General features: G+C 36.7%; 1 protein-coding gene across 2 annotated transcripts; it reads left to right on the plus strand.

The window, feature by feature from the left end:
• On the plus strand, window positions 1–26,323 carry LOC149081197 (uncharacterized). Of its 2 annotated transcripts, XM_089238010.1 has the most exons (7): window positions 6–134; window positions 11,777–11,802; window positions 12,283–12,402; window positions 13,443–13,526; window positions 15,398–15,489; window positions 16,303–16,731; window positions 25,506–26,323. In XM_089238010.1, the coding sequence occupies exons 2-7, from the start codon at window positions 11,791–11,793 to the stop codon at window positions 25,552–25,554; spliced, it is 786 nt and encodes a 261-aa protein (XP_089094136.1). In that variant the 5' UTR covers window positions 6–134; window positions 11,777–11,790; the 3' UTR covers window positions 25,555–26,323. The 2 variants fall into 2 exon arrangements, with proteins under 2 accessions (XP_089094137.1, XP_089094136.1); XM_089238011.1 differs by lacking the exon at window positions 11,777–11,802 and having other exon boundaries at window positions 1–135.
• The last annotated feature ends 213 nt before the right edge of the window (window positions 26,324–26,536 follow it).

A 26,536-nucleotide genomic window follows, 5' to 3' on the forward strand; every position in this document is an offset into this window, starting at 1 on the left:
GCCTCCCTCCTTCCTCGTCCTCCGTTGTGGCTTGTGTGTTGCTGCTGCTGTTGTAGGTAGGGGATTGTTTGTCTTTGTCGGAGAGAGAGAGACCGTTAGAATTGTCATTTGGAGCATCCTCCATTTGGAAAAAAGGTAACTATTTAATGTGCATTATTTTTCGTATCCATATGTGATTGCGAAATGGTCTTGCGATCGCGGCGATCGATTACGCTGCGAAAAAATGGAATCGCAACGATCTGTTGCACATTTCGGGTACCATATTGTATTCCCCATTGTTAACCACGGCTTTATGTGAATGCATCCTTCTGCTTTTTTATTTTCTCTAAATTACGTTTGATTATGGAAACATTTGACCGTTGGACGCGATCTATTTTTCTTATGGGATTCGATCGCTAGCAGATTTAGATCTAATTATCGGCGTTTTTTTTACTGCGTTTATAGTGAAGATGTTTTCGTTTTGCTTTTGTTGGTGAGGGTTAAAGAAAAAAGGAGAGAAAGAGAGATCTAAGAGAGAGAGAGAGAGAGAGAGGGGGGTTGCATGATGGAGGTGAACGCCTTTTCAGCTTTTAGATCTAATTTTTCGAATGGAATTTTCGCTTAGAATTAATAAGCGTTGTACATGTGCGCGATGATTAGCGTTTCTTTTTTAGTTTAGCCGATTCACGTCTCGTCGAACTTGGTATCCTCCCACTCCGGCCTTTGTTTTTTTTCGTTTTTTTAAATCTGGATCTCTAACGGGTTGCTTGCGATGGTTCCGAAGGTAACTTAGAATTCATATTTGCAATTTTATTCACGTTCTATTCATTTTATAAGTCACGGAATATTTAAAAAAAAAATTCGTTAATGGGGCATCCGTTTAAGGATCTCAATCGGGCCATTTATGTTTCACACGGTGAGACCGCGATTTGTGTGAAAATCGTTGAGAAGAACGAGCTAAATTTGTTTTGTTTTTCAACAATTGAAGGGGGTGAGATTCCCATCAGGGCTTGTTTCTCGCTTGGGCAAACGGGGCATGTGCCAGTGCCCCGAATTGGCTGCCTTTTGTATTATAGGCATATGCCACTTTTTATATATTGGTGACCCCAAAAATTCATAATTTGCCCAGGGCCTGAACTCGAAAAACAGGCTGATTCTCACTAGTTAATTGTCCATAGATCATTGAGATGGGGGAGGGGCTCAACTCACATCGTTAAAAAAGGCTCTGCGGCAATTAAAAAAATGATTAACAACAATGGCAAGCGAAACATTTGGGCGCTAAACAAGGGGTCAAGATTAAATGTTAACTTGAAGGGCCCTATGCAAATCAAGCGTAATGGGGGGAAGGCCCTCATGACTAGGGTGAAGGATGCTTGATTTGTCATTGAATATATGGTACAAACCCAATTAAGTTGACTGCAGGGTTGATCTGATTTTGTGAAACCAAAAATTGTCAAAATTGTATCTTAAAACTGTATTATTCACAAACATGTTTTCTAATGATGTTATTATTGCATTGTCATTAGTCTTGAAAGAAATGCATACGTAAATCTGTATATTCAAGGATACGAGAAATCCACTATAGATATATACTTTTTTGGGCCTATTGGGCCCCCAAGTCCCTTGCGTCTGTATTTCCCAACATCTCTGTAAAAAACTATAATATAAATATAGGGATATAGGGAATGGCTATGGTGTAATCCCTTCTTGGCAATGTGTTAATGATTTTTTTCTTTCACAAAAAAACAAAAAAAAAAAACAACATTGGAAAGCACCACGAGAAGTTACCAAGAGTAAAGCAGAGTTGTGCTTTCTTGCAGAAGAAAAAATCTCCAACACATCGTTAAAAAAGGCTCAGTGGCCTTTCGGAAAAAAATGATGATAAACAACAATGTCAAACAAAACATTCTTGCGCTAAACAAGGGAGGTCAAGATTAAATATACAACATCCTAGACCAGATATGGGAATTTAAAATAATAGAAACCCGGGACACTTTTTTTTTTTTAAGCAATGGAATGTCAGGGTAAAAAATGTGCTTTGGGTTCGGTGAAAAATAGTCTCTGGGTTCAATAAAAACAATTGTGGGATTAAAATGATTTCGGCTAGAATGAAAAAATTAATTAAAATGGAAATATGAAATGTACAAGATGTTCCAACGATAAAAACTAAATGGGACATACTGGGAAAACGGTACATACGATACAACATAGATAATCAATAGAATGGAAACCTGGAAAATGACAACCCAGAAGCCGAAGGAATAATAATAACCAGTAGGGGGGGAGCCAATGGAAAAAAATTACAGTGTCATTGACCAGGAAGAAAAGCACTAGCAGATTGGAAAGGAAATCGCCAAAAAAAACATCTCTAAAGAAAAAAGGGATTATATACACCAAGAGTGACGGCCCTTGAAGTGATTTTGTGCAGTCCGCGGCAAAGTAAAAGTACAGTGAAAATATTAAATTTGTGATCATTACTTCAAATCTGTTGTTGGAACTGACAGTTCCAACAGCAGATTTCATATTTACAAACTTCTTATTTCTTGTGAAGAAATTAATTTAATAACTAGCTAATTCAATTAATAATGGAGCAGCTTATACCCCAAAGTTGCACCACTGATGCGGCCCGCGACGCTATAGCTGACCATTGTGTTGGCCAGTGAACAGAAGTTGGCCACCCCTGATATACACTATATAGTTCTTCCAAAATGAAAAACTTATTTTTTCCCTGCCCAAAGCACATCTGTAAAAAAGTTGGTACATCCATAATTAGGGAAAACACAGGATTGTCTCAGGGACCTCGTGATAATGTGATCTCGTAAGGAAGATTTTCCAGGCTGAGCATGTAAATTAGTGAGAGATCACTTCTAATCAGGTAGGGGGGCCTCAGCCTCAGAAAAATCAATTTGCTGGGGGCGGGGGAACTATGATACTCTTAATACAGCCTGGTTGCATGGTCATCCTCTGCCAGTGGGTCTTCAATGCATGGCCCTCAGGTCACTTTTGGCTTGGCTCTCTGAGCTTTTTACAGTGGCCTGCGGACCACTTTTAGAAAGTAGCTAAAGATTTTAATTTACGATTAAGAAAAAAAAATTGACCTGTGACAAACTAAGCACAAGGACCAAAAAGTTTTTGGGGATCCCTGATTTTAGACAGTCATACCTACAAAATTACAGAATTCACAGAAATGCTGAATGAAAAATACACTAAAATAAAAATAGTAATCTCAGAATTTTCAAAGAAATAATTTCTGAAATAATAAAAGCTTGATATATAAAAATCTAATTGTGGAAGAATAAATTCCGTATTTACTGATAGAAGTAATTTTTGAAACAAATATTTTCAGAATTTGTACAAGAAATAATTTCAACATCACAGAATCATTTTATGATTGATAAAAAAAAATTACTTCCATGATTACCGGAAGAAATTATTTTGGGATTAATGAAAAGAATTATTTCAAGTTATATTGAAAAGGAAATAATTTCTCAGAGTTAATCGGCTAAATACAGTAGAACCTCCCGATTAAAGACAACTAAAGAAATTGTAAAAATTTCAATCTGACGAGTTTAAAACTTCTTTTAAGTATTAAAAAAGTATTAACTCATTTAAAAAGCATTGATCATTGTTTTGTTTTGCGTAAACCTTGATGTGCTGTATGACTTAATATCGCTCACGTCAGAAAAATTATGATGGTATGCATCTTTTCAATATTCGACCTATGTTGATTTTTTTTATTTGATGTATAATAAACACTTCACAGCTAACTACTAAATTTGGTTTTTACCGGGAGACAGTGACAAAAAGTTGAAAAATCCTGACAAAAATTGGTAAAAATTATTCTTTTTACTCAAGACATACCAAGCTTAGTTTTTCAATTACAAAATATTCTTTTCAATATAAAAACTTAAAACATGTGAAACTTGTAAAATTACATGGTATAAAAATGAATGTTCAGCAAACAAAAATATGAAAACATATCCAAATAAAATATGCATCACCCAGATTTGCTTTAAAAAATTCATAAGGTATAAGGCTTTATAATTATTTATTCATAAAATTTCAAACAGAGGATTTTATATAATAATAATATAGTAAATATAAATTTTTTAAATTTGTGAATTTTTGCCGCTGAAAAAAATAATGTGGCCAAAAACTATTTTTTCTGTGGCAGTTTTTTACCATGGTTTTTTTTTTTTAAACTTGCCAACCCTGATTACCACCCTATAAGAATTGCTATAAACCGGACTGTCATTTAAAGTGGACAACCTCCAGCCCCTATTAGTCCTACAAGGAGGTTCTACTGTAATTACAAAGTTATTGAAAATGAATTCCGAATAATTAAAAGAAGTAATTATAATCAGAAACTTCTCCAAAATTGTTGAAAAAAATGCTTTCAGAACAAAATAAAATTGACAATGAATGAAAGAAATAATTTCAGAATAAATGAAGTCTTCAATATTATGTGGGGGCTCCTGTTTAATCGAGGGTCCCGTTGGCCTTTTTGCTGAGATGTTGCTGTGCCATTGTAAATCTGAATTCAATCTTATAGTTCTAAATATGGTCAAACTTTGTTTAGTCCAAGTCCAAAGTCACTCGAAAAAAGTTAGAATTATCCAATTAATCTATCCTGGATCTGTAAAATAACTACAAATTTCAACTTAATCAAAAACATTCACATAGGATAATTATCAATTATCAAAAATTTTTTATAAGTTACGAAACTGTTTCCCAAATTTTAATAATTTATCATAATTGAACTTAGCTGCTGCACTATTCCACTGTGGTGGAACCAGCATCCCTGCAGAATTTCTTGACCGTGCTCAAAGTTTAGTTTACGGAGTCGGTTCTAACAATCGTCCGTTGTGTTACACCCCCCCCCCCCCCCGATCGATGGTTGAACGACGTAATTGTTATTATGTGGTACCGGGGTTTAAGCTACGGCCGTATTTTTGCAAAATGTGAAAGAAAATCTTAGAATACAAAAGTAGTAGTAGCCACTTACGCATACAGGATGTACGAAACGAGTAGACATCCAACCATCAATCATTAGCATCTTGTTATAGCTTCCCCCCTTTTCAATTTTTTGTGAAAGGAATTTTTTATCTAGCTTAAACCCTGTGTGGTACATATTAAACACTCTTGATGCACTCCAGCTGAACAGTGTTAAAACGGACATTAAATTATCAAAAAAAGAAAGAGTAGAGAAAAACAAAATTCTCTCTCAAACTTTTATTAATCTAGATATCATGTCAAACTTGATCTATTTCATTCACCCCGAAATATCGGGGGTTCTTAACACGCTTTTATATTTCCAATGTTTTTATTACAAATACAATACAAATACAACGCCACAACAGGCAAATTGCCCAACGAGGTGGCTGACTTAAGAACATCATGGATCCCTGAGCCATTTTTTGGAGGCCCTACCTACTACTGCTACACCACACATGCACCCCCCCCCCCCCTGGGAACCCCCAACGAATCGGTACATGCGGGAATGTGCGTGTACGTGTAGTGAAACCTGACGTGAAGTTTTTTTTTTGTTTCTCTGTAATGCTTGATATGTGTAGTGCTGCCATCTGCCACCAGTTTTTCTAACTATGAGTGAAGTGAAATGTGGCAGTTACCATGCAGATCAGGAAAATTTTTGAAACTGCTTAAGGAGTTAACATAACAACTTGATTGAGAAAAGCAAAGTCTGCCTTATAGAATTTTTCTAAACTAAATTTTCTTATACACAAAGACTATGATTTTTTTCTTCTCCAATTTTGAATTATTTGAAAAAGTTTGAATTAAACAAAAAATTTTATAACTTTGAATAATTATTATCCAAAAATTTGAATTAACCAAGCTCCACCATGAGCCCTGCCCTTCCCGTTTGTCCCTTTTAATTCTAGTCTGTTTTTTTTCCAGCGAAATATTTTATCACGTGACAAACTACAGATTTTGTGAGTCTGGAAGTTGGCACCTATGGTAAAATATAGGATCCTGTATGGGTTTCATATGTTGGGGACTATGAAAACAAAAAAAAATTTATGGCAGGGGGTGGTATAACAAAAAAGTTTGGGAAACTCTGGCCTATTCATCTAATAGATTTTCTTCACACGCACAAGTACTTCACCCTTTCCATGAGGAACAATTTTCTTGGACAAGACTCTACTCACCTCCCTTTCGAGGAAAAAGAAAAACAATTATCCACACCTAAGTGACAAATAATTTCAACCCACTCATTTAACCCTAGATAACTAAACTTTGTAGTCTATTGGGCGCAGGGTTGGCAAGTTTTTGCTGCAGTGGAAAAATAGTAAAAACCATCCCGGCAAAAATTGATAGAATTAAAAAATTAGATTTATCTGTGTTTTCATTTCTATAAATAGATAGTCTTTTACTTAAGAATTTTTTTTATAGTAAATCTGGGTGATGTATATTTTATTTGGATATGTTCTCATATTTTTGGTTGCTGAATATTCATTTTTATGCCATGTAATTTCATGTTTCACATGTTTTTCAAGTTTCTATATTGAAAAGAATATTTTGTAATTGAAAAACCAAGCTTGGTGTGTCGAGTAAAAATAATAATTTTTGCCTGGTTTTTTCCACTTTTTGCCACTGTCCCGACAAAAAACCTAACCCTGATTAGAAGAATGTATAGTTATTTATGTAGGATTAAATAAATAGGAACCTTATATTCATGATTTACTTACAGTTATGTCTCGCAATAAGTTAGGCGGGGGGGGGGGGGTAAATTTCAATAGATTATTCAAAATCTCTTAAACTATTGAATCAAGATACCTGATTCTCAAATAGGATTTTAGAAAGGGATCGTAATCTCAAACGATATCTAAAGGAAAAAAGAAATTGGCTTAAGAAATTTGTTCTATAAAAAATTGATGTTGGACTTTCAAATGTCCCTTGGGAAGAGGGTTATTTTGTTGTACGAAGAAATAGAGCAGAGAGAGAGAGAGATATGTGTGTGTTAATTGATTTTCACTGGGTTCTTGATTTTTGTTCCTCTTTGGTGCTAGAAGTCTGATTTGTGGTAATACTGGTGCCCCCAAAGCAGAATATGCCGAAATCTGTGATTGTGCATCGCCGAACAATCAGACTACTTAACCACTTAATTACTACTTAACCACCCTAAAGCAGAATGTGCCAAAATCTGTGACAAAAAGTTGCAAACAATTAGCGCTACTGCAGAACAATTTGTAAATTTTAAGAAAAAGTGCAAAAAAATTCTATTATATGTATGGGGAATTTTTACTGCAGAACATTTTCAGTCAGCCGAGGGCTTGTCACAGAGCAGTGCAAAACATTCCTTGGGGATTTGACCATACATGCACCTCATACACATTCTTCTTTGGAATTTTTAATGAACTGGTACGTGCTGGAATTTGCATGTTGTGAACCTAACGTGAAGATTGTTTCTGTGTAATAATGCTTGTTAGGGGCCGTTCAAGTATTACGTAAGCAAATTTTCAGCCATTTTTGACCCCCCTTTGTCAGCAAAATTTCGTCATCAGCTATGCCCCTCTCAATCCTAACTCATGTTTTCATAAAGGGCGGTTGATGACGTAACCATTATTCAAACCCCCCCCCCCTCATCAAAAGTCAGCAAATCGGAGACCCCCTTCCCCCCCCCCATCGATGATGACGTAATACTTGAACGGCCCCTTATGTGTAGTGCTGCCCTCTGTCATTAATTTTTCTAACTATGACTGAAGTGCAATAATTGAATAATTGTACCGTTGTAGGCCTGTTGCTCTCTGTGGCGAGAGGGAGAACGGGTCGCATTTGTACCTCAAAGCTGGAAACCGCAGAAAACCAACTTCTGCCAACCACCACTGCGGCGATGGTGGGATTTAAACCTGGGTCCTCGTGATGCAAGTCTGTCACTTTGACCACTTGAGAACTTTTACCGCAGAATATTTCCAGTCACCAGGCGGCTTGTTGCACAGAGCAATGCAAAACATTCTTCTTTATGAACCAGGGCTTGACAAATTCCAGGCCACCAAGACAATTAAAAAATTGCGCGCAAGTAAAACATGTACAACATTTCATGTTGAAGGTTATGCAATTTGATTTGATCTCTTAATAAGTAATGAACATTTACACTAAACTTCCAATTATCCGGCACTCATGGGACAAGGGATATATCAAATCAGAATTGCTTTGAAGTATGGGAGAAGGTGGTGTTAGTGGCAGTTTTCAAAAGCTTAAATATTCAACAAGGAATTTACAATATTTAGCCTGCCAGGCCTTCTTTAAGCCATTTCAATGTCTTGAGGACAAATCTCAATGTAAAATTATTCTCATTCAGGGCTTGACAAATCGCAGCTGCCGGGTCACCATTTCCACTGAAAAATTGTTTGTATGTGATTTCTTTGTGAGTTTGACGACGACAGGAAATTTTTAAAATTATGTTTTACTAAGATCTAAAGAGGTTAGGTTAGTTCAGGGCCCCAAAGCAGAATGTGCCGAAATCTGCGACGTACATTGCAGAACAATTTGGAAGAATTTAAAGAAAAAGTGCAAAAAACACTATTAGGCCAGTATTACACTATAAAAGTTTGATAAAATCCCTTTTATAAAACTTGAAAAATACAGCCAATAAGGTCAACAGTTGCATTTTCTAGAATGCAACCAATAACCTTATTGGTTAGATTTTTCAAGTTTTATAAAAGGGATTTTATCAAACTTTTATAGTGTAATACCGGCCTTACATCTATGGGGATTTTCACAGCAGAACATTTCTAGTCAACCGAGGGCTCGTCGCAGAACAGTGCTTTGGGGGTTCTGGGCTTGAAAAATCCGAGGCATGAGGTTGCTATGGTGACTAAGAAATTGGTGTTGGAAATTAGATTTTTTTTTTTGAGTATGATAATTGAATTTGAGGATTGACATGGCTTTCCTAACCATAGGTTCTAGACACCCAACGGGTTGTCTACTACCCATGGCAAAGGGTCACAAGTCCTGAAATTAGAAAAGGTCACAGAAGTATAGAAAAACTCAGATTTTTTAATAGTTTATTTTTTGGACTTTTCCGAACAAATTTCTGTGCTTGATTTTATCGTCAAAATCAGGGCCTCTCTCATTGCGAAAACACAGTAGATACCCACAATCATATAGTGGCGGTCGGCTGAAGATGGGTTTTTTTTTCAGGGACTTTTCTCAGCAGAAACAACCAGGGTTTCAATTGTCAATCACCAATTGTGTCGACTCCTGGTGAAATGTTTCATTTGGTGACCTTTTCCGCCAAAATGATAAATGTTAAATTGGTAATATTACTAAAAATAAAGAGGGTTGAATCACCAATGTCACCAAATAACGAGTGTGCCAAACTTTTGCGTCGATTTTCTCAAATTTTATCTACAATTTTGTAACAGTTTTTTTCTGAATAGCCAAACTGCTTTAGCTAACAAGAATCCAGCAGGAATCATACTCTGCCCAGGCACATTAAAAAAGAGTTGCTTGACTGTTGTTACACCTAAAATTTTCTACATGTAGTGAAACCTGTCTATAATAATACAGTATAGATCTAGAAAAAATATTGTTAGGGGTCATTCAAGTATAACGTCAGCATCGTGGGGTGGGGTTTCGGATTGCTGACTTTTGATGACAGGGGGGGGGGGGTTTGAAGGTTGCTTACGTCATCAACCACTCTTTTTGAAGGTATAAATTATTCTAAGCTGCTGGCGAAATTTTGCTGACAGGGGGGTCAAAAATGGCTAAAAATCTGCTTATGTAATACTTGAATGGCCCCTTATAAACAGGTTATCGTTGTAGACAGTTTGAGCATTTTCACTATTTAGGCTGCTATTGAATAGGAATTCCGTTGAGACCAAAGAAAATATCGTTATAGGTAGGCTTATCATTATAGACAGTATCATTATACACAGGTTTTCAGTCTGTACTAATGAGAGATTCACTTGCCTTTGGTTTGCCGATTTCGCTGAGGAGATTTCAGGCTATCAAACAAACCACCCATAAATGCATGATGAATTTTGCCTCCAGCAATCAACATGTATGAATATACATGGAGTTCTAATGCTTCAAGATAAAGCCTGACACATACTTCTGCATAAACCATAAAGTGTAAATAGACGAGATCAGCAGGAAAATATTTTAAGCACCAGCCAAATTTCTTGAACGCTAAGCATGGTTTTTGCTTAGATATGGCCTTAAATAATGGTCTTTTTTTATACTCTTCCGTCACTTCAGAATCTTGTCATTCTTAGACTCTAATTTTGAAAATCTCATATATACAAAATTTAATGTGCCAGTGCTGATTTTCTAGTCATGGTAACCTGGCACTTGTCAAGACCTGGAATAAATACGTGGATATGAAATCTTGGCCCATCCTCCATAAAACTTGCTGACATTCCTTCTCTCTCTCTCTTTCTTTCGCCCCCCCCCCCCCCAGAATATTTTCTGGCACTTGGGCTTTTTCCTTAGAAATGCTGTGCAAATGGGGTATCAATTTGTAGGGCAGTAGAGGAGACCGGCAGTTAGAGAAGAATAGGGTCATACGTCTAACAGCCGTATTCACATTGTTTAACTGCAATCACAGGTTAAATCATTAGAGATCGAAACGGATTATTGGTAAAAATCCTGAATTTAACCAGTCTGTTTCATCTTTAATCTGCGATTGCAGTTAAACTCTGTAGTGAATACAGTCATTAGACAGGGATTGATAAATCCCAGTTCACCCTGGCAACTGCTAAAATTTTCAATGTGTGTTTTTATTAAATTGGAATCTGAGGGCAACACAAATCTCTTTTGGAAGATTTGTGATAAGAATTATGTCGGCGTGTCTACCAACGGAGCGGGGGTGTTAGAAAACATTCCGTTAACGTTTTTAAACAATATTTTTCTCGAATAAAATTATACTTGGCTTATGGCTTCATGGCTCTTAAGAAATTTGGCTAGCGCCTAAATGGCTGGCACAATAAAATGAAAAATTGTACATGTGTTACTTGTTAATAAAACCGAATGAAACAGCATAACCTAATAATAATTGCATAATCTCTCAAGGAATGAATGGTAAGTTTCTGTTGATAAAATGTTTCTTTTTGAATGAGTGCTTCGGCAAACGCAATGTAAGTAACTGTTGTTTGTGATTCTTCAAAACAAAAAGTGTTGAATATAAAAAAAAAATTTCGCTCACGTGCACAATTACATTTTGTTTCAGTATTTGTCATTTTCTTTCTTTTTTCTTCAAATTTATCTAATGTATTGTTGCAGCATTTCTGTTGCTTACCTACATACTTGCGAAGTAGCTTCAGCGTTTTTTTTCAGCAAGAGACTTTCGCAATAATTTTATCAAAACTAAAGAAAAGGATATATCGTTGAGGAAAACTGATTTAAAAAAAAAATACTAATGACCTGTATTTCCTGTGGATTTTTTTTTTTTTTGTGATGAAATTTTTCGGAAAAATTATTTTTTCAAAGATAACTTTTATTTATTTTTTTATTTTTATTTTTTCCTGTACAATAAAATGTGCATTGGGCGATTGTTCCGGCGGATCCATATTTATATAAAGTAAGGTTTTGTAGAATTCCTGCTTTACATTAACAGTCGATAGGCCTATGTAATTTTTACGGTAAGATCAATATGTAACGTCCGATCAATGCTTTCATAATTTTTCTTTTTCTTAATCTTATTGGGTATTTATCTTTAGTATTTATTATGGAAGTGAATACTTTTTGAATTGAATTTCTGAGAGCGAAATTATTGAATGTTTTGTTTGTGAATTTCCATGACAGGTTTGTAATTTTCCTTATTTTTGTATTTTGCAGCCACAGCTTTAAATGAGCGCGCCGGTAAGTACACCTTTTTTTTTTAACTTCGTAAACTAAACTTGCTATTTCACTAGCTAATGTGACAGTTCTTGAAATTTTTATTTATGAATTGGTATTCGTTCTAGTAATTTTTTTAAAGTTAGTTTTAACATGCAATGTGCTGTAGGACCACTGCATCATTCACGATTCAAAAATGATGTGTAAATTCTATCCCAAGTTGTTTCCACCTCCAGAAGAAAACCTGATTTTTGAAAAGAAAAGCCATTTTTACATTTCTTTTTTGATATCACTGATTCGTCTTTAGAGGCCGGGAGGGGTGGGGGTTCTAATGAAAATTCTTCAATACAGGAAAAATGCTTTAATTTTATAAATGCAATAGGATTTTTTTCTTCTTAAGGATATCGAGTAGTTTCTAGATTAATAGAGATTTTCTGCTGAAATTGAAATATTTACAATCTTGAATTTTAACCACATGGTTGATATGCTTCGATCATTTTTCAGAGGACAAAGATATTCGTGGGGCATCTTCCAGATGGTTGTAGATCTGAAGATCTATTAGCGCTGTTTTCGAAATTCGGTACGGTAACCGAATGCGATGTTATCAACAAGTATGGATTTGTTGTAAGTATATCGTTCCTCAGGTCTTTCTTTTTTTTAAGACATTAATTTCCTACCTCTATTTTACACATATTTTCTTTTCATCGCAATCTATTATTTTGATGACGTTAATCATTGTTCTTTCTCCTTGAAATATTTTTTTATTTAGCTTTGGATTGGTGTTGCTAACTTCAGGATCATGTAAACTGGGGGGGGGGGTTCATGCTTATTTTATCGAATTGCTCTGCCTTTTTGTGGTAATAGGTTCATATGTATAGGACAACTAGTAAATCACTTAAATCTGTGGTCAAATTTCACACAGAGTCATATCTCTTGACGAAGTCCACAGGGTTTGTGCTGAGTTGAAATGAACCTGGTACTTATTTTCCAGCATATATGAGATACATTAATGAGGTGTAAAATAAGTGATCATCAACCAAAGCAAAAATTTCATTCATACTTAGCAGGTTTGTTGTAAAAACCATGGAAATCCTCTCTAGCTTTTCATCGATTGTGACGTGTACCCCCTACTACCTATGGTAAATGATTCTTTACATTTCAATACAGACATTTCACAAAAAATCTGATTGCTACAATATTATTTGTTTTTCTTTTCTTCCTATCATTCATATTGTGAAACAGCTTTAAATTAAACAGAAATTGGAAGCACTTATACTTAAATGAAGTTAACCTTTGTATATATCTTGTTTATATATTTAAGATATATACCAAGGTCCTTTTTCCTAATCGTGTTTGTAAGGATCAGCCATTTCACATCTGTATAGCTCATACACTTCATAAACTCACCCACATGGGGTACTACACCAACAACAAAAAATAACTTACTACTATATAACCAATAATTCATATTAAGTGGCTTAATCCACCGGTATCAAGATCACTACTACTACAAAAAAAAAAATCATGCATTGCAGTTTTCCCACATGTGTCTTATCTGGTTAATGAGAGCTTTATATTTTCCTAAAGACCTTGCTTTGCCCAGAGAGATGAAAATAATTCCCTTTATATAAATATGGTTGTGAATACGATTTTTCTCTTTCTAGCATATGCGGACGCCGGAGCAAGCTGAAGCCGCCATCAGGGGCCTTAACAATTATAACCTCAGAGGCTCTGCGATAAGTGTTGAGGTGAGAAATGCTTTGCATTGCCATAAACATGTTTGCATATAAATTGTGTCACATATCCTACAGTGAAACTTCATTTTAACACCTTGCAGATGCTATTACTCCTCTTTTATAGCAAAATAATAATTAAATTTTATTTAATTTGCTTCAATAAAAACCTTTTTTTATGGTTGTCACACTTTTATTGAAGTTTTTTTTTAATCCCACCGGTGACTGTAAAAGAAGGGGTTTTACTCAATTACAATTTCGCTTTGTACTTCATATTAACTTTTAATAATTCGATTGTAAAACAATGAGGTATATGAAAATAGTTTTTATTGATTAATTAAATAGAAGACACGTGTGTGATATATGAAAAGGTACATACACGAAAATTCACATTCAAAATTTTCTTTACTCATAGAAATGAAATTTTGACCAGAAGGAATCAAAATACAGATTTTACTTGCTAAAATAGCTAACAAAAAAAACTCATTTATTTCAGAATGATTGTGTGATATAATGAAAAAATGAATAGACATTCATATGGAACTTTTGAATTTAATGAATTTTTGAATTTAAATTTGAACACATTTTTTGGAAGTCGCACATTGATTTTAACTTATAGTATCCATTCATTACACAAGTATAACAAAGTATTCCTATTTCCTCAGCTTAGACTTTTAAAAACTGATGCTATATGCGGGCTGGTATTAAAAACCATCTATGTTATGCAATTAGTGCTCGTTTTCACGAACTCCTATGGACTTGATAATTAGTTCATAAAATCAAAAGTTCGTAAATAAGGGAGGTATTGAGAAAATGCGGGAAATAAAAATGAATTGGTCACTTATGATTATTTGACTTTTCGAGCTCTGGAAATTTTGATTTTCTGAAATATTTTCGAGATGGTGGAACCACGCTGGATCCACATGTCACAGAATCAATCTTTTGCTAACCTTGGATTTGAGTACTTAATGCACTTTTTGTAATCATGTATGTTTCAGCAATTTCTGTCTTAGTAAGAGTTCAGGCTAATACATCAATTTCTTTAAAAACTTTTTTTCCCCATTTACTGTCAAGCTTTGTCTTTCCCATTTTATTGAAATTGCGAAGTAGAAAGTAGACAAACAGCAGTTAAAGTTCAAACAACTCCCAACTAAGAAATTGCGGTATCAATAAGATAATGTATCATACACTTTCACAAACTATCAGTTTATCCAATCATAATGCACAAAGGGTGATTGATGTTGTCAACATCTTCACTTTATGGTCAACCTCACCAACAATCGAATGTAGATTTTCATGTTGGTAATGACAAATTGATAAACTCTCTACCCCCTTTTCTGTTCCTCTATTTTATCTTAAGATACATAGAATATTCGAATTGAAGCTTACTTTTGGTTACAACGAACTCAAAGGTGGCTGGAAGAATAAAATAGCAGAAGAAAAACGAGTTTGTAAAATAGATAGTTACTAGAAATGAGAGCTCATAAATGCTGCTCATAATGAGCCGAAAATGAGCTCATAAGTATGCTGTTCAGGACAGAGGACCAGTTCGTAAAAAAAACATGTTCATAAAATCAAGTAAACTGTACTGAGGTCTTAATAACAGTTCTTGCCAAATCCTAATCGCCGTGCCACTATAGCATCTAAAAAGTTGATATTGGCACCTAAAATCTTCTGTGTGTAATTACCGTGTGGCCGAGTGGCCCTATGGCTGGTGCCTTTTTTTCTCATGCCACTGTAATATAATCGGTGAAAATAATTCCAGAGAGTTTGCATGTGTTGATATGATATTAGATGTCTTTTTCTTTTGCAATTTTGATGTACAAAATGTGTATTGTTTCATTCGTGTTCATCAATCAATTAATCGTGCCTATTCTGTTTCATAGCATTCGAAGAGCAAACTCCATCCTGAACCTGGTGCTCCAGGACGAGCAAGAGGGGGAGTTGGAGGTGTTGGCGGAAATGCCAACTTTGGAAGGTAAATGCAGCTGTTGTTTGTCAGGAAACTATACTTGGATTTTACATTTCTCCTCTTTCACTTGTGTGCAAACTGGTTGCGACCACAGCTTTGTTCTGTACTACACGATACAGCAGGCATGCGGAAAGTCTTCAACAACAGACTAATCCTAATAGTCGATCAACTCATTGCTCGTCTTATAAATGTGACACCCATGTTACTCACGAAATCAGCAAATCATTTGTGTGCAGGTCTAAGGATTGGTGTGGCCTTATCCTGAAGATGTGTTTACGCTTTGCCCTATGCTTTGTCCTTGGTTGATTTGCTGAGCTCCAGCATTACTTGAATGAGATTGCTACTTTACCGGTCATCAACCAATTCTTGTCACATAGCAATTCACTACCGATCGATTTGGGTTGGAAATCTTTCTCTGTAGAGAAAGTCGTGTTATACTTCTGTCCTTGTCTTGGACAGAGGGGACTTCCGCCAAGACCATATTGAGACACCATCTATCAGTGGTCCCCTTGGGATCTCTATAAAAAGAACTTACCAACCATGTCCCTCCCTGGGATTGAACCTGCGGATCTGACAACAGCTTTCATGGTGGTAGACAAGCATCTTATACCACTGCGCCACTCACCCCGTTTATTTACCATTGGGGGGGGGGGTCTTCAATTCTTTCAATGTTTGGTCATAGGGCTCTCTGTGAGTGCTAATTGAAAAGCAATGCACTATTATACCACTTTTCCCATTTTATCATTTCTTTTTTATTCTTCTGTAATGCAAAATATGACAAAGTTTGATTTGTGATCTATTATTTTAATTTAATTTCAGTCGGAGAGGTGGCCCTTCCAGAAATGGATATAGTCCTCAGATGAATCGTGGAAACATGGATGCTTTCAGATCAATGGACCAGTTCACAGCCGACCCCTACTTCAACGAGAGGCAAGATCCTTTTGGCCAGACCCGGGTCAGACCGTTTTCACAATCCCTGTACGAACAGCCATCCATCATGGTGTCGACACCTAGCAGCGATTTCAGGCAAAGGTCTATGCCTGCCCCTATCGGAACAAGAGACCAATATCCAGTATCTTCATCCCTCCAGCCACGATCCGATCCGTTCAGTCGATTCATGGCTTCCTCCTCCTCTTCGTCATCTGCTGCTGCCACTTCTGCCACAGCATCATCCTCTCCTTCGTTCATGTATGCGTCACGGTCGCCACCTCGAACCCTTGGTTTCGAGTCGATGTTGTCACAAAATCGGTAAGTGAGAATTCTTGAAAATTTGTCCTTCTGTAGACAATTATTATCCATGTTATTTTAACACACACAACAGTGAAACCTCTCCAAGATCACCACCTGCTGATGCCTGTCTGTAGTGGTGACAGCCATTAGCATACTGTGTCAGGGAACTGGCAGCAGCTCTGAAGAGAAAGATGGCCCGCTGGGTGATCAAACTCTGGTGGGGATTCTGTGCTTGATAACCAAGAAACAAGCCACTGGTGAAGAATCTAACCTATTCCCATCAACGATATAAGGTCTGAAGACCAAGCTGAAAGCTAGGAGCATATCAGTTTGGCAGAAGAAGTGTAATCTTTCTTCTTAGGAAGGACCACCTTCTGGAGGTTTGTACCAAAGGTATAAGTGAGAGAAATGCTGGTGACCAGTTTCTATGTCTCAAGTATCATCTGATCACAGAAGATTCCTGATTGCTCGAATAGAATTGGGGGGGGGGGGGGATCTCTTGTTCTACTACCTCCTCATGTATACTCAAGGGTTATCTCTTGTACCGGCATGCTCAACACATCTTGGGAATTCTGAGGAACGGTTCATTGAACAGCGAGCTGCCTTTGCTAATTTTAATGTGTCATATGGCAGTCTTTGTTGGGGGGGGGGATATATTGTTACCCAGAACCTGTACAAATCACAACCTCTAACAACTTCTCAAGGGAAACCCTTTTAAGTTGGGACAGTGTAGCATTCAAGGTTCCCAGTCTATCTGGGTGTTAAATTGGTTAGCACTTGATCAGTGATTCCGACTTGCCCAGCAGGAAGTCTGAAAATTTGTAGTCTACACTGTGAGTTTAATAACTCACTGAGAGAAAGAAGACGACACACGTTGTAAACTATCTTCACTGTTTCAAATGTTACCGAAATTTTTTTAAATGCCTTTAATATATTTTGCATACAGTGTAGGATGGAAGTCATATTGGTTTTCCCTCACACATGCACCTTCCATGGCCTGCAGGTCAATTCTGGTCTTTGGAGTTATTTGATGTGGCCCGCGACTTCAAGCCTAATTTCATAAAAAACAAATTGAACGACGCAATGCCAGATCACTTAAGTGACCCATGGTGGTGTTCCATATCACTTAAGTGGTTTGCAGAACATTCCCAGATCGCTTAGTGACCTGGGGTACATTTACGGATCACTAAGTGACCCGCAACACGTTTTCAAACCAATTAAGTAGCCCACACTCTCTTAAAGGTTGAGCACCCTTGGTATACAGTGAAACTTCAATGTAAGAATACTACATGCACCTCGTACACATTCTTCTACATAATTTCTAATGAATCGACACATGCCGGAATGTGTATTATGAGTGTGGCCATAACGTATTTATGTTGTCAAGTTGTGCTTTTTTCATGTTCATGCGCCCATTTCATTTCTGAAATAAAGATGAAAATGCTTGAATTTTCATGTTATGTCACTATCGTGTTCTGCACGCTCTCTGCAGAGAGGCTTTTCAAATGGAAGACGCTCGTATTCATGCTTCAAAGGTGAAAAAACCAACTTCAGCCAACCGCCATTGTGCCGTCAACAGTGTTGAAACCTGAATCCTTAAGGCGAGAGTCCAGTGTGATGCCCACATGCATAAAAATACACCAAAACTAAGAAAAAAATAATGTAGAGGTATCATGTGAAGATGCAGCAGCTTAACACTAGACATTTCAACATGTATAGACATTTTCAAGCAGTACTTGAGAAAATATTGTTATAGAGAAATTTATCATTATATCGAGTATCGTAGAGATTTCACTGTATATGAGTACACCTTTTTGAGACAAATCCAATGATGTCTGTCAACATGAATATAGTCTGAGCAAGAGACTTGACCATGGAGCCAACTAGTGTTTCGGGCAGGGAAGGATCAAAGTGGGTGAACAATAACAATATAATTTACTCTACTACGGTTATCCATAAATTTTGGGCATTTCCTACATTTCAAGTGGACCAGAGCCTTGATCCATCCCCTCGCTACGGCCTTAGACTTGGCTTCATCACGTTGGATAATATATTCTTTTAGGTAAAGCGATTATGCATTGAGACCTTGTCATCGCTAACTGAGCTTTCATGTGGTTGGCTTCTCCTTCTAGAAAAAGAATATAATCGTCTGATGTGAAGTGAAACAGCCAAGTCTCATTTTGGAGCATTTTAGTTCTCCAGGCACAAGTTTGAGTACCGAGTTTTCCTTGTATAAGTAATGAGGTGCAAAAGACATACTTGTGTCTAAATTTAAAGACAGCGCTGACCTTACTTTATTTTTCTAAACTGCTACATTATTTTACTTTTGAACTGAGGTTTTTAAAGGCAGCTACGCACGTAATTACAAGTTTGACAAGCATACATGTTCAATCCTTTTGTATTTTTGCACAAGCATGGACTGGAAAAATCAACAACAGTTTGGCACTTCGTGAGGAAGTGATCAAATGAGGTAGTGAATGAGCTAATTAGTGATCAAATGAGTTAATGAATAAGTGAGTCTGTGAGCAAATGAGTGAGTGAATGTGCAAGTCGGTGACCAAATGACATAGCTGCCAAATCTCCCAGATTTTAGGAGAGGCTCCTGAGTTTCTACTCCCGAAAAACTCATATCTCCTGAATTTTGTTGTGATTGTAAAAAATCCTACTTTTCGGGGACAAATTATTTTTTATTATTATTATTTAATTTTCTATTCCCCAAAATAGCATTGCAATCATGATGTAAACCAGTGATTCCCAAAGTGGACGTTAATGCCCCTTGGGGGCGATGGAATGTTTCAGGTGGCGGTAAAAGATACGAATATAACATAGGATCCTATGGGTTAGATTGCGTTGGGGGCGATGGGAGAAAAAATTCCTGAGACAAAAAGGTTGGGAAACTATGATGTAAACTGTCCCTATTGTGCCAAATCACAAAAAAATATATCATTTTCGGGGGAGGGAGAAGACAAAGTTCTCCAAACAGCCATCATTAATTCACCCTTTTGACACTCAGATTGGCAAGATGACTTGTATCTGTTTTGGCCATATTTAGGGCTGTTACTAGATACTTTATCAGCCGGGGCAAGTACGCATTTTGGCGCACCTGTGCGTGTGTAATGTAGAAGGAGTGGATAAAAGGTGAATTCGTCACCCCCTGAATGAATTTCCCTCCAATTATTTTTCCTGAATTATTGTCATTATTAATAATGATAATATGTGAAATTATGTAACGATCTTGTATGTAATTGAAATGTTGGAAATTGAATGCAAATAAAATGGAGAAACAACACAAATTAATTGGAAAATAAGGTAAATAATTTTATCACAAAAAATTAGTAACTTTGCCTGGTTTTAATTTATACAAAAATTGCCACGTTTTTAAGACAAATAAATTCAATTGGTCGAATGGTCGACGCGTTTCGGCTCTTCCATGGAGAGCCGTCATCAGGACCTCGTGGTCAGAATACACACGAATGAGTCGTGGAAGAGTGATGTTTACGTCTGGTCGTCCGAAGAGTTTGCCTTTGTATTTGCTGCGTCCGAGTGGTCTTTGGATGCGAATTGGGGAGCCATCTGTTGTAAAGTGTTGAAAGTTTTGTCACGACTGAGGTTAATAAAGCCTGTCCAAGCTGACGAAATAGGTGGTGTATTTCTTCCATCATTAACGAGGAAATTCTGGCATGTTCTGATGAAGTATCCCTCGAGAAAATTCAATTCAGAATTGTGTGTTGCTTTTTTAAAAACAAACGCTTTATCAAAATCAAAATAATGTGAATGTTGCCAACAGTGTTGGGCAATAGCCGAATTATCCGTCCGTCCCTTCTCAACATGCTTTCGGTGTTCGAGTACTCGAATATTTAGATTTCTTCTAGTTTGGCCAATATATCCATTTTCACAATTCTTGCATGGGATGAAGTAGATACCAGATTCTTTGGAGGGTGAGATAGGATCTTTCAGATGGGAAAAGGTGAGTATATTTGTTGGCTGGAATATTGTATGGAAGTCAAATTTCTTGAAGATAGAAGAGATCATGAAACTTGAAGAAACGAATGGAAGAACAACGGTATTAGAAAACTGTTTTGAGTCAGCTGGGAGCAGGTTCGTGGTGCATGTCTGGGTAATTTTTCTGAGGACCTTGTCGATGATAAAAGGTGAAAAACCCCGATTAGAAGCGATGTCACGAAGGATATTGAGTTCATTCTGGAGGGAGGCTGAATCACTGCAAAGTTTTAGTGCTAGATGAACAAAAGAAGAAAATGCCGAAAGTTTCTGATTGGGAGGATGAAAGGATTTTGCATGAGGTGGCATGGAGATAGCGAATGGCTTACGGTACACAGATGTGCTCATTAAAAAGACAGACACTGAATTTCATACATCTGTGTACCGTAAGCCATTCGCTATCTCCATGCCACCTCATGCAAAATCCTTTCATCCTCCCAATCAGAAACTTTCGGCATTTTCTTCTTTTGTTCATCTAGCACTAAAACTTTGCAGTGATTCAGCCTCCCTCCAGAATGAACTCAATATCCTTCGTGACATCGCTTCTAATCGGGGTTTTTCACCTTTTATCATCGACAAGGTCCTCAGAAAAATTACCCAGACATGCACCACGAACCTGCTCCCAGCTGACTCAAAACAGTTTTCTAATACCGTTGTTCTTCCATTCGTTTCTTCAAGTTTCATGATCTCTTCTATCTTCAAGAAATTTGACTTCCATACAATATTCCAGCCAACAAATATACTCACCTTTTCCCATCTGAAAGATCCTATCTCACCCTCCAAAGAATCTGGTATCTACTTCATCCCATGCAAGAATTGTGAAAATGGATATATTGGCCAAACTAGAAGAAATCTAAATATTCGAGTACTCGAACACCGAAAGCATGTTGAGAAGGGACGGACGGATAATTCGGCTATTGCCCAACACTGTTGGCAACATTCACATTATTTTGATTTTGATAAAGCGTTTGTTTTTAAAAAAGCAACACACAATTCTGAATTGAATTTTCTCGAGGGATACTTCATCAGAACATGCCAGAATTTCCTCGTTAATGATGGAAGAAATACACCACCTATTTCGTCAGCTTGGACAGGCTTTATTAACCTCAGTCGTGACAAAACTTTCAACACTTTACAACAGATGGCTCCCCAATTCGCATCCAAAGACCACTCGGACGCAGCAAATACAAAGGCAAACTCTTCGGACGACCAGACGTAAACATCACTCTTCCACGACTCATTCGTGTGTATTCTGACCACGAGGTCCTGATGACGGCTCTCCATGGAAGAGCCGAAACGCGTCGACCATTCGACCAATTGAATTTATTTGTCTTAAAAACGTGGCAATTTTTGTATAAATTAAATAATTTTATTATCATTATCAGCATTATTTGCTCTATAATTATATTGAATGTTTAGATTTTAAAATCTGTATAAAACGTCATCCCACACTAATCTTCTGAAATGACATTTACGTTCTTCTTGACTTTTAAATGAGGATGTCAACATCTGATCTGTTTTGTGTCAGTTTCAGTTTGTTCATTGTCGTTTTTTGTTTGTTATCCTCAGCAACAGGGCCAAGACTAGAATATTTTTTTTTTGGTGGGAGGGCTAATGGCCTTGCACTGTACTGCTGACATAACACTACATTATTTGATATAAGTGTTTTTGTTTTCTCCAAAAATTTTCCACCGCCCCCCACCCTAAATTTTGGCGCCCGGGCACTTGCCCCTTCACTCCCTTTGAATTCTGGCCCTGCTCAGCGCTGCGATCACTGAAAACAGCTTGCATACAATTTTGTAAGTCTTGCATATCATTTGGAAATTTAACCCTTCCACCGATTTCTCCCACAGAAAAGCCAGTTTTCCAAAAAAATTTTATTACGATTTCAAAGGCAACTGCTTTACTACATATGGTTTATCATATTGAAACCACAGTATCAAGTACGGAAACAGTTTTTGATCATCTAAGAATGAATGATGTGGAACTTGCATTGCCAAGCCGAGATTGCATAAAAAAAATCAGTAGAGCACTTTAATATTTTTTGATTCCTTGGTCTACGAAACACTCGGTTTTGTGTGAAATTTTCCATAAGAGGATTCAATTTTTCTTTCTGTTTCCACGTTTAGATGGGTTACATTTATTCCAGGTTTTTTAATGTGCATTTTGGCATTGAAATAATGGGACCAAGATTCTTTTCCATTGAAGACAGGTTTCCACTTAATACAGGTTCTGTTAAAGACAGGTTTTACTGTAATAAAATTACAGACCTGCCAACTCTCCCGATTTTTCATCCTTCCGGATTTGTTAAAATTTCTCCGGATTTTGGCAGAAAATTAGATTTTACACGAGCTTTCACATTGCTGTGACATCAATGATTACCGTCGTCGTTAGGGAAAACATCCATAGAGGACAGCCGTGGTCATTTCCATCGAGCAGCCTTAAAAAAAGTCTCTTGTGATCGTATTTAAGCAACTAGCAAAGACGCGACTTCGTTTTCATAGCGTTTATCGGCAATCATTTATCAGGGGCATGACCTTGTGGTTGCCGAAATTCCTGTATAATCGTTATTGTATTCCCTTAACAGCCGTGCAGTAAACACGTTTTTTCGTCGGCAGCTTTGTAATTTGAGTTTTTTGTAAATTGTTTCTTCCAATTAAACGTGTTCAGAAAGAAAATATAAAACTTTAAGCTATAATAAAGCTAAAATATAAAGCTTTTAAGAGTTCATATACCCAAGATAGAATCACTGATAGCATTCACGAAAGGAAACACATTTTATGAACAGTATGTAGATGTGATTTCTCTATTCTTCATGGAAAGACTGACATGAAATTATATTATTCTATTCTGCTCAGGGCAATGCAGAACCTGCCTTGGGGGGGGGGATGTAACTTTTTCTTAATTGATTAAATTATTTTTTTTTTCCGAAAAATGTTTTTTGTGATTTTTTTTTTTCATCGAGTCTGTGAGAGCCCGGGGGGGGGGGGGTCTCCCCTCGGGAGAATCTCCAGATTTCTGGATTTCAAAAGTTGGCACGCCTGAAATTATAATGAATAATAAATACAGTAAAACCTTGTTAAGTCATCATTTTTCTTCAGACCCTTCCAGCTCTCATAGACCACAATGTTATTAAACCCTCGTTTACTCGTTGTTAATTTTGGTTAACTTGCCACTATGAAAAAGTTTGAGAAAGAGGAACAGACTGTTTTTATGGCTTCCATTAAAAAAAGAGCTTGTCAACAGCATTGCCATATGCTTAAAAGTCACCATAAAATCCTATATACCCAAACACAGTTTAAGTAACAAGTTACGCTGGGGAAGTTCATTTGCAGACAAATGTTTTTGGAACGTTGGGGACTGTTCAAGCTAGATCTCATTTCTGCCTGGGCTCCATTGGAGAAACTGTGAGACACCCAAGCTCTGTCGCAAGAAGCAACGTAAGCACTTAACGTGTGTGTGTTTGTGTCCCCCCGGGCGAAGTGCTTAGAGCTTTTAGGTGAATTTTCTTCCTTGTAATCTTCATCTCCACAAATAATCAGTCTTTCAATGAATCTTGTATTGACAAGTGTAGAGGATGTTTCTATATGTCTGTTAGCTTTGCAGACTATGCCATGATAATGATCAGTAAAATCCAGGATGCAGCTCATTGCAATGTCTAAATCCGTGCAATTGCTGTAATGTTTCGTTACCTAGTTGATAATATTCAGGATCTGCCTAAATGCATTAATCCCCTTTTTGATGTTGAAGTAGCGGAGTTTATACTGACAACTCCACTGGAAAAGTTGTTAGCATGCAATTCTTAGGTCCCTAGTGTTTTTACTAGAGAGAATAACTTCACGTCATCAGTGAATTGTAATAGTGGGATGAGTGGCACAGCCTGAGTGATATCGTAAGTGCACAAAATAAATAAGATCGGGCCTAACACTGATCCCTGGATGACTCTGCCTGGCACCTGACATTCTCTGAACATAACACTCGCTACGCAAACCTCATGAACCTTGTCTGATAGCAGTGCTGCAGTTTTCCAAGAGCTGGAATAGATCCGTACTCGTAGAAGGATGTGCAAATGGAGCCTCCAAAGCAGAATATGCTGAAATCTGTGACGTGCGTTGCAGAACAAGCGCAGAAAGAATTTTAAGAAAAGCTTTCTTGCATGGAAAATGCTCTAAATGAATTTCTACCATAGCACATTTTCAGTCAGCTGAGGGCCCCATTGCTGAACAATGCAAAACATTCTGCTTTGGGGGGATGGAGCTAAAAAGTGAAGATATCGGGTCTGAAAAACTCTTGTAGAAACAACTCTGTATTCTGTCAGGACCCAGAAATTATTGACCAGGAATTTCTTTTATTGTCCCATCTGAATGTTGAACATATCATGAAGAAACGGGTGAGCATCCATAAGACTATTATGACAGTGGTCGTAACTAGAACAACTGAGGTTATGTGAAAAATAAAATATGTCTGCAAAAACTTTGTCTTTCTTTCATTCACAGATAGTGTTGGTATGTCCTTGTATACATGAAGTCTGTGGAAAAAGTTACGATCTTGGTTTTTACATAGGTTGAAGAGATGTAAAGTCTTTTTCTCCTTGATATAATTTGAATAGTTTCTAAGATTAACATGCATGTTCAATGTGTAGCCATCTTAAGGTTCAATCAAATTTTTATGTGGTTGCCAACGCTCTTGTTAACGCCATATTTCTAGTTGTGTGTGAATCATCCTGATTTATTTGTAATTTATCAAATGATATAATATGACAATAGTGTGTATGAAACTTTTCTCTGTTTCAGAAATCCACCTCAACCTTCTGTGGACATTACACGTAGATCCTTCTATTAGGAACCGTAGCGAACAAATCCGAGTAGTAATCGAACCGACTGAAGGACAACGCACAAAGCTGCTGTTACCGTGACGAATATATACCATCAAAGTGTTATCAAACCACCTATATTAAAACACTCATCTCGTGTTTTTATGCATATATATATTTTTGTCTTACTTTACGGCCCTTTTGCTTAATGTTGTCGATGTTTTAAACGAAGTATGTATATATATATGCGACTTGTTTCGAAACACACATCTCCGTTAGATGAGGAATTAAAAAAAAAGTGCTGTGCATTTGATGTCTGGGATTAAACGATGTTTACTATAAATTGTCCATCTGCAGATGTATGCTTATTAAAATCATGATGAAAAAAAAACTAATAATAATCGTTCTTTTTGTCGTATTCTGGTAACTTATATAACGAAGGGATTTAAAAACAATAAAAAATACAGCTCACACAATTTCTGATTAGCGTCCAAAAGATTACTGTAGAGTTTCGAATACTATCCGATTAATTAATAATATGATAACAAATGATGGTCCAGACAGAGAGAGCATGTATGACGAGACTCTATGCAAATGTGAAACGAAATATTCAGTAACGAATAAGTGTAACACAAAGTGCGGTGTTCTTTGCGACATTTGAACTCTTTATCTTCTTTTTTTTTTTTTAAATATTCACAATTTTTTTCCATGGCAGTTCGAGCATGATGATTGCCAAATGGCGGGACTGGAAAAGTGTTACAATGTAATAAAAGGAATAAAAAAAAATTTTGTGTAAAATGTACTGTTGATACATTGTTGATGCGGTTTTATTGATATTTATTTATGTATCATTACGATTGTGTCAAAAATAATCTTCATCGCAGTGATGTTGGGGAAGACGCTGAGGGGAGGGGGAACTCCAAGTATAGTACATTGACTTCCAGCAAATCACCTAGAGAACTGAAAATTTAAATTTTCAAGTTGCGCCAACAACTTTTATCTTGTTTTATG

Source organism: Pholcus phalangioides, unplaced genomic scaffold (assembly GCF_987345545.1).
Source record: "Pholcus phalangioides strain wild (caught in Gottingen) unplaced genomic scaffold, Ppha-v1.0 ptg000010l_1, whole genome shotgun sequence".
Lineage (NCBI taxonomy): Eukaryota > Metazoa > Arthropoda > Arachnida > Araneae > Pholcidae > Pholcus > Pholcus phalangioides.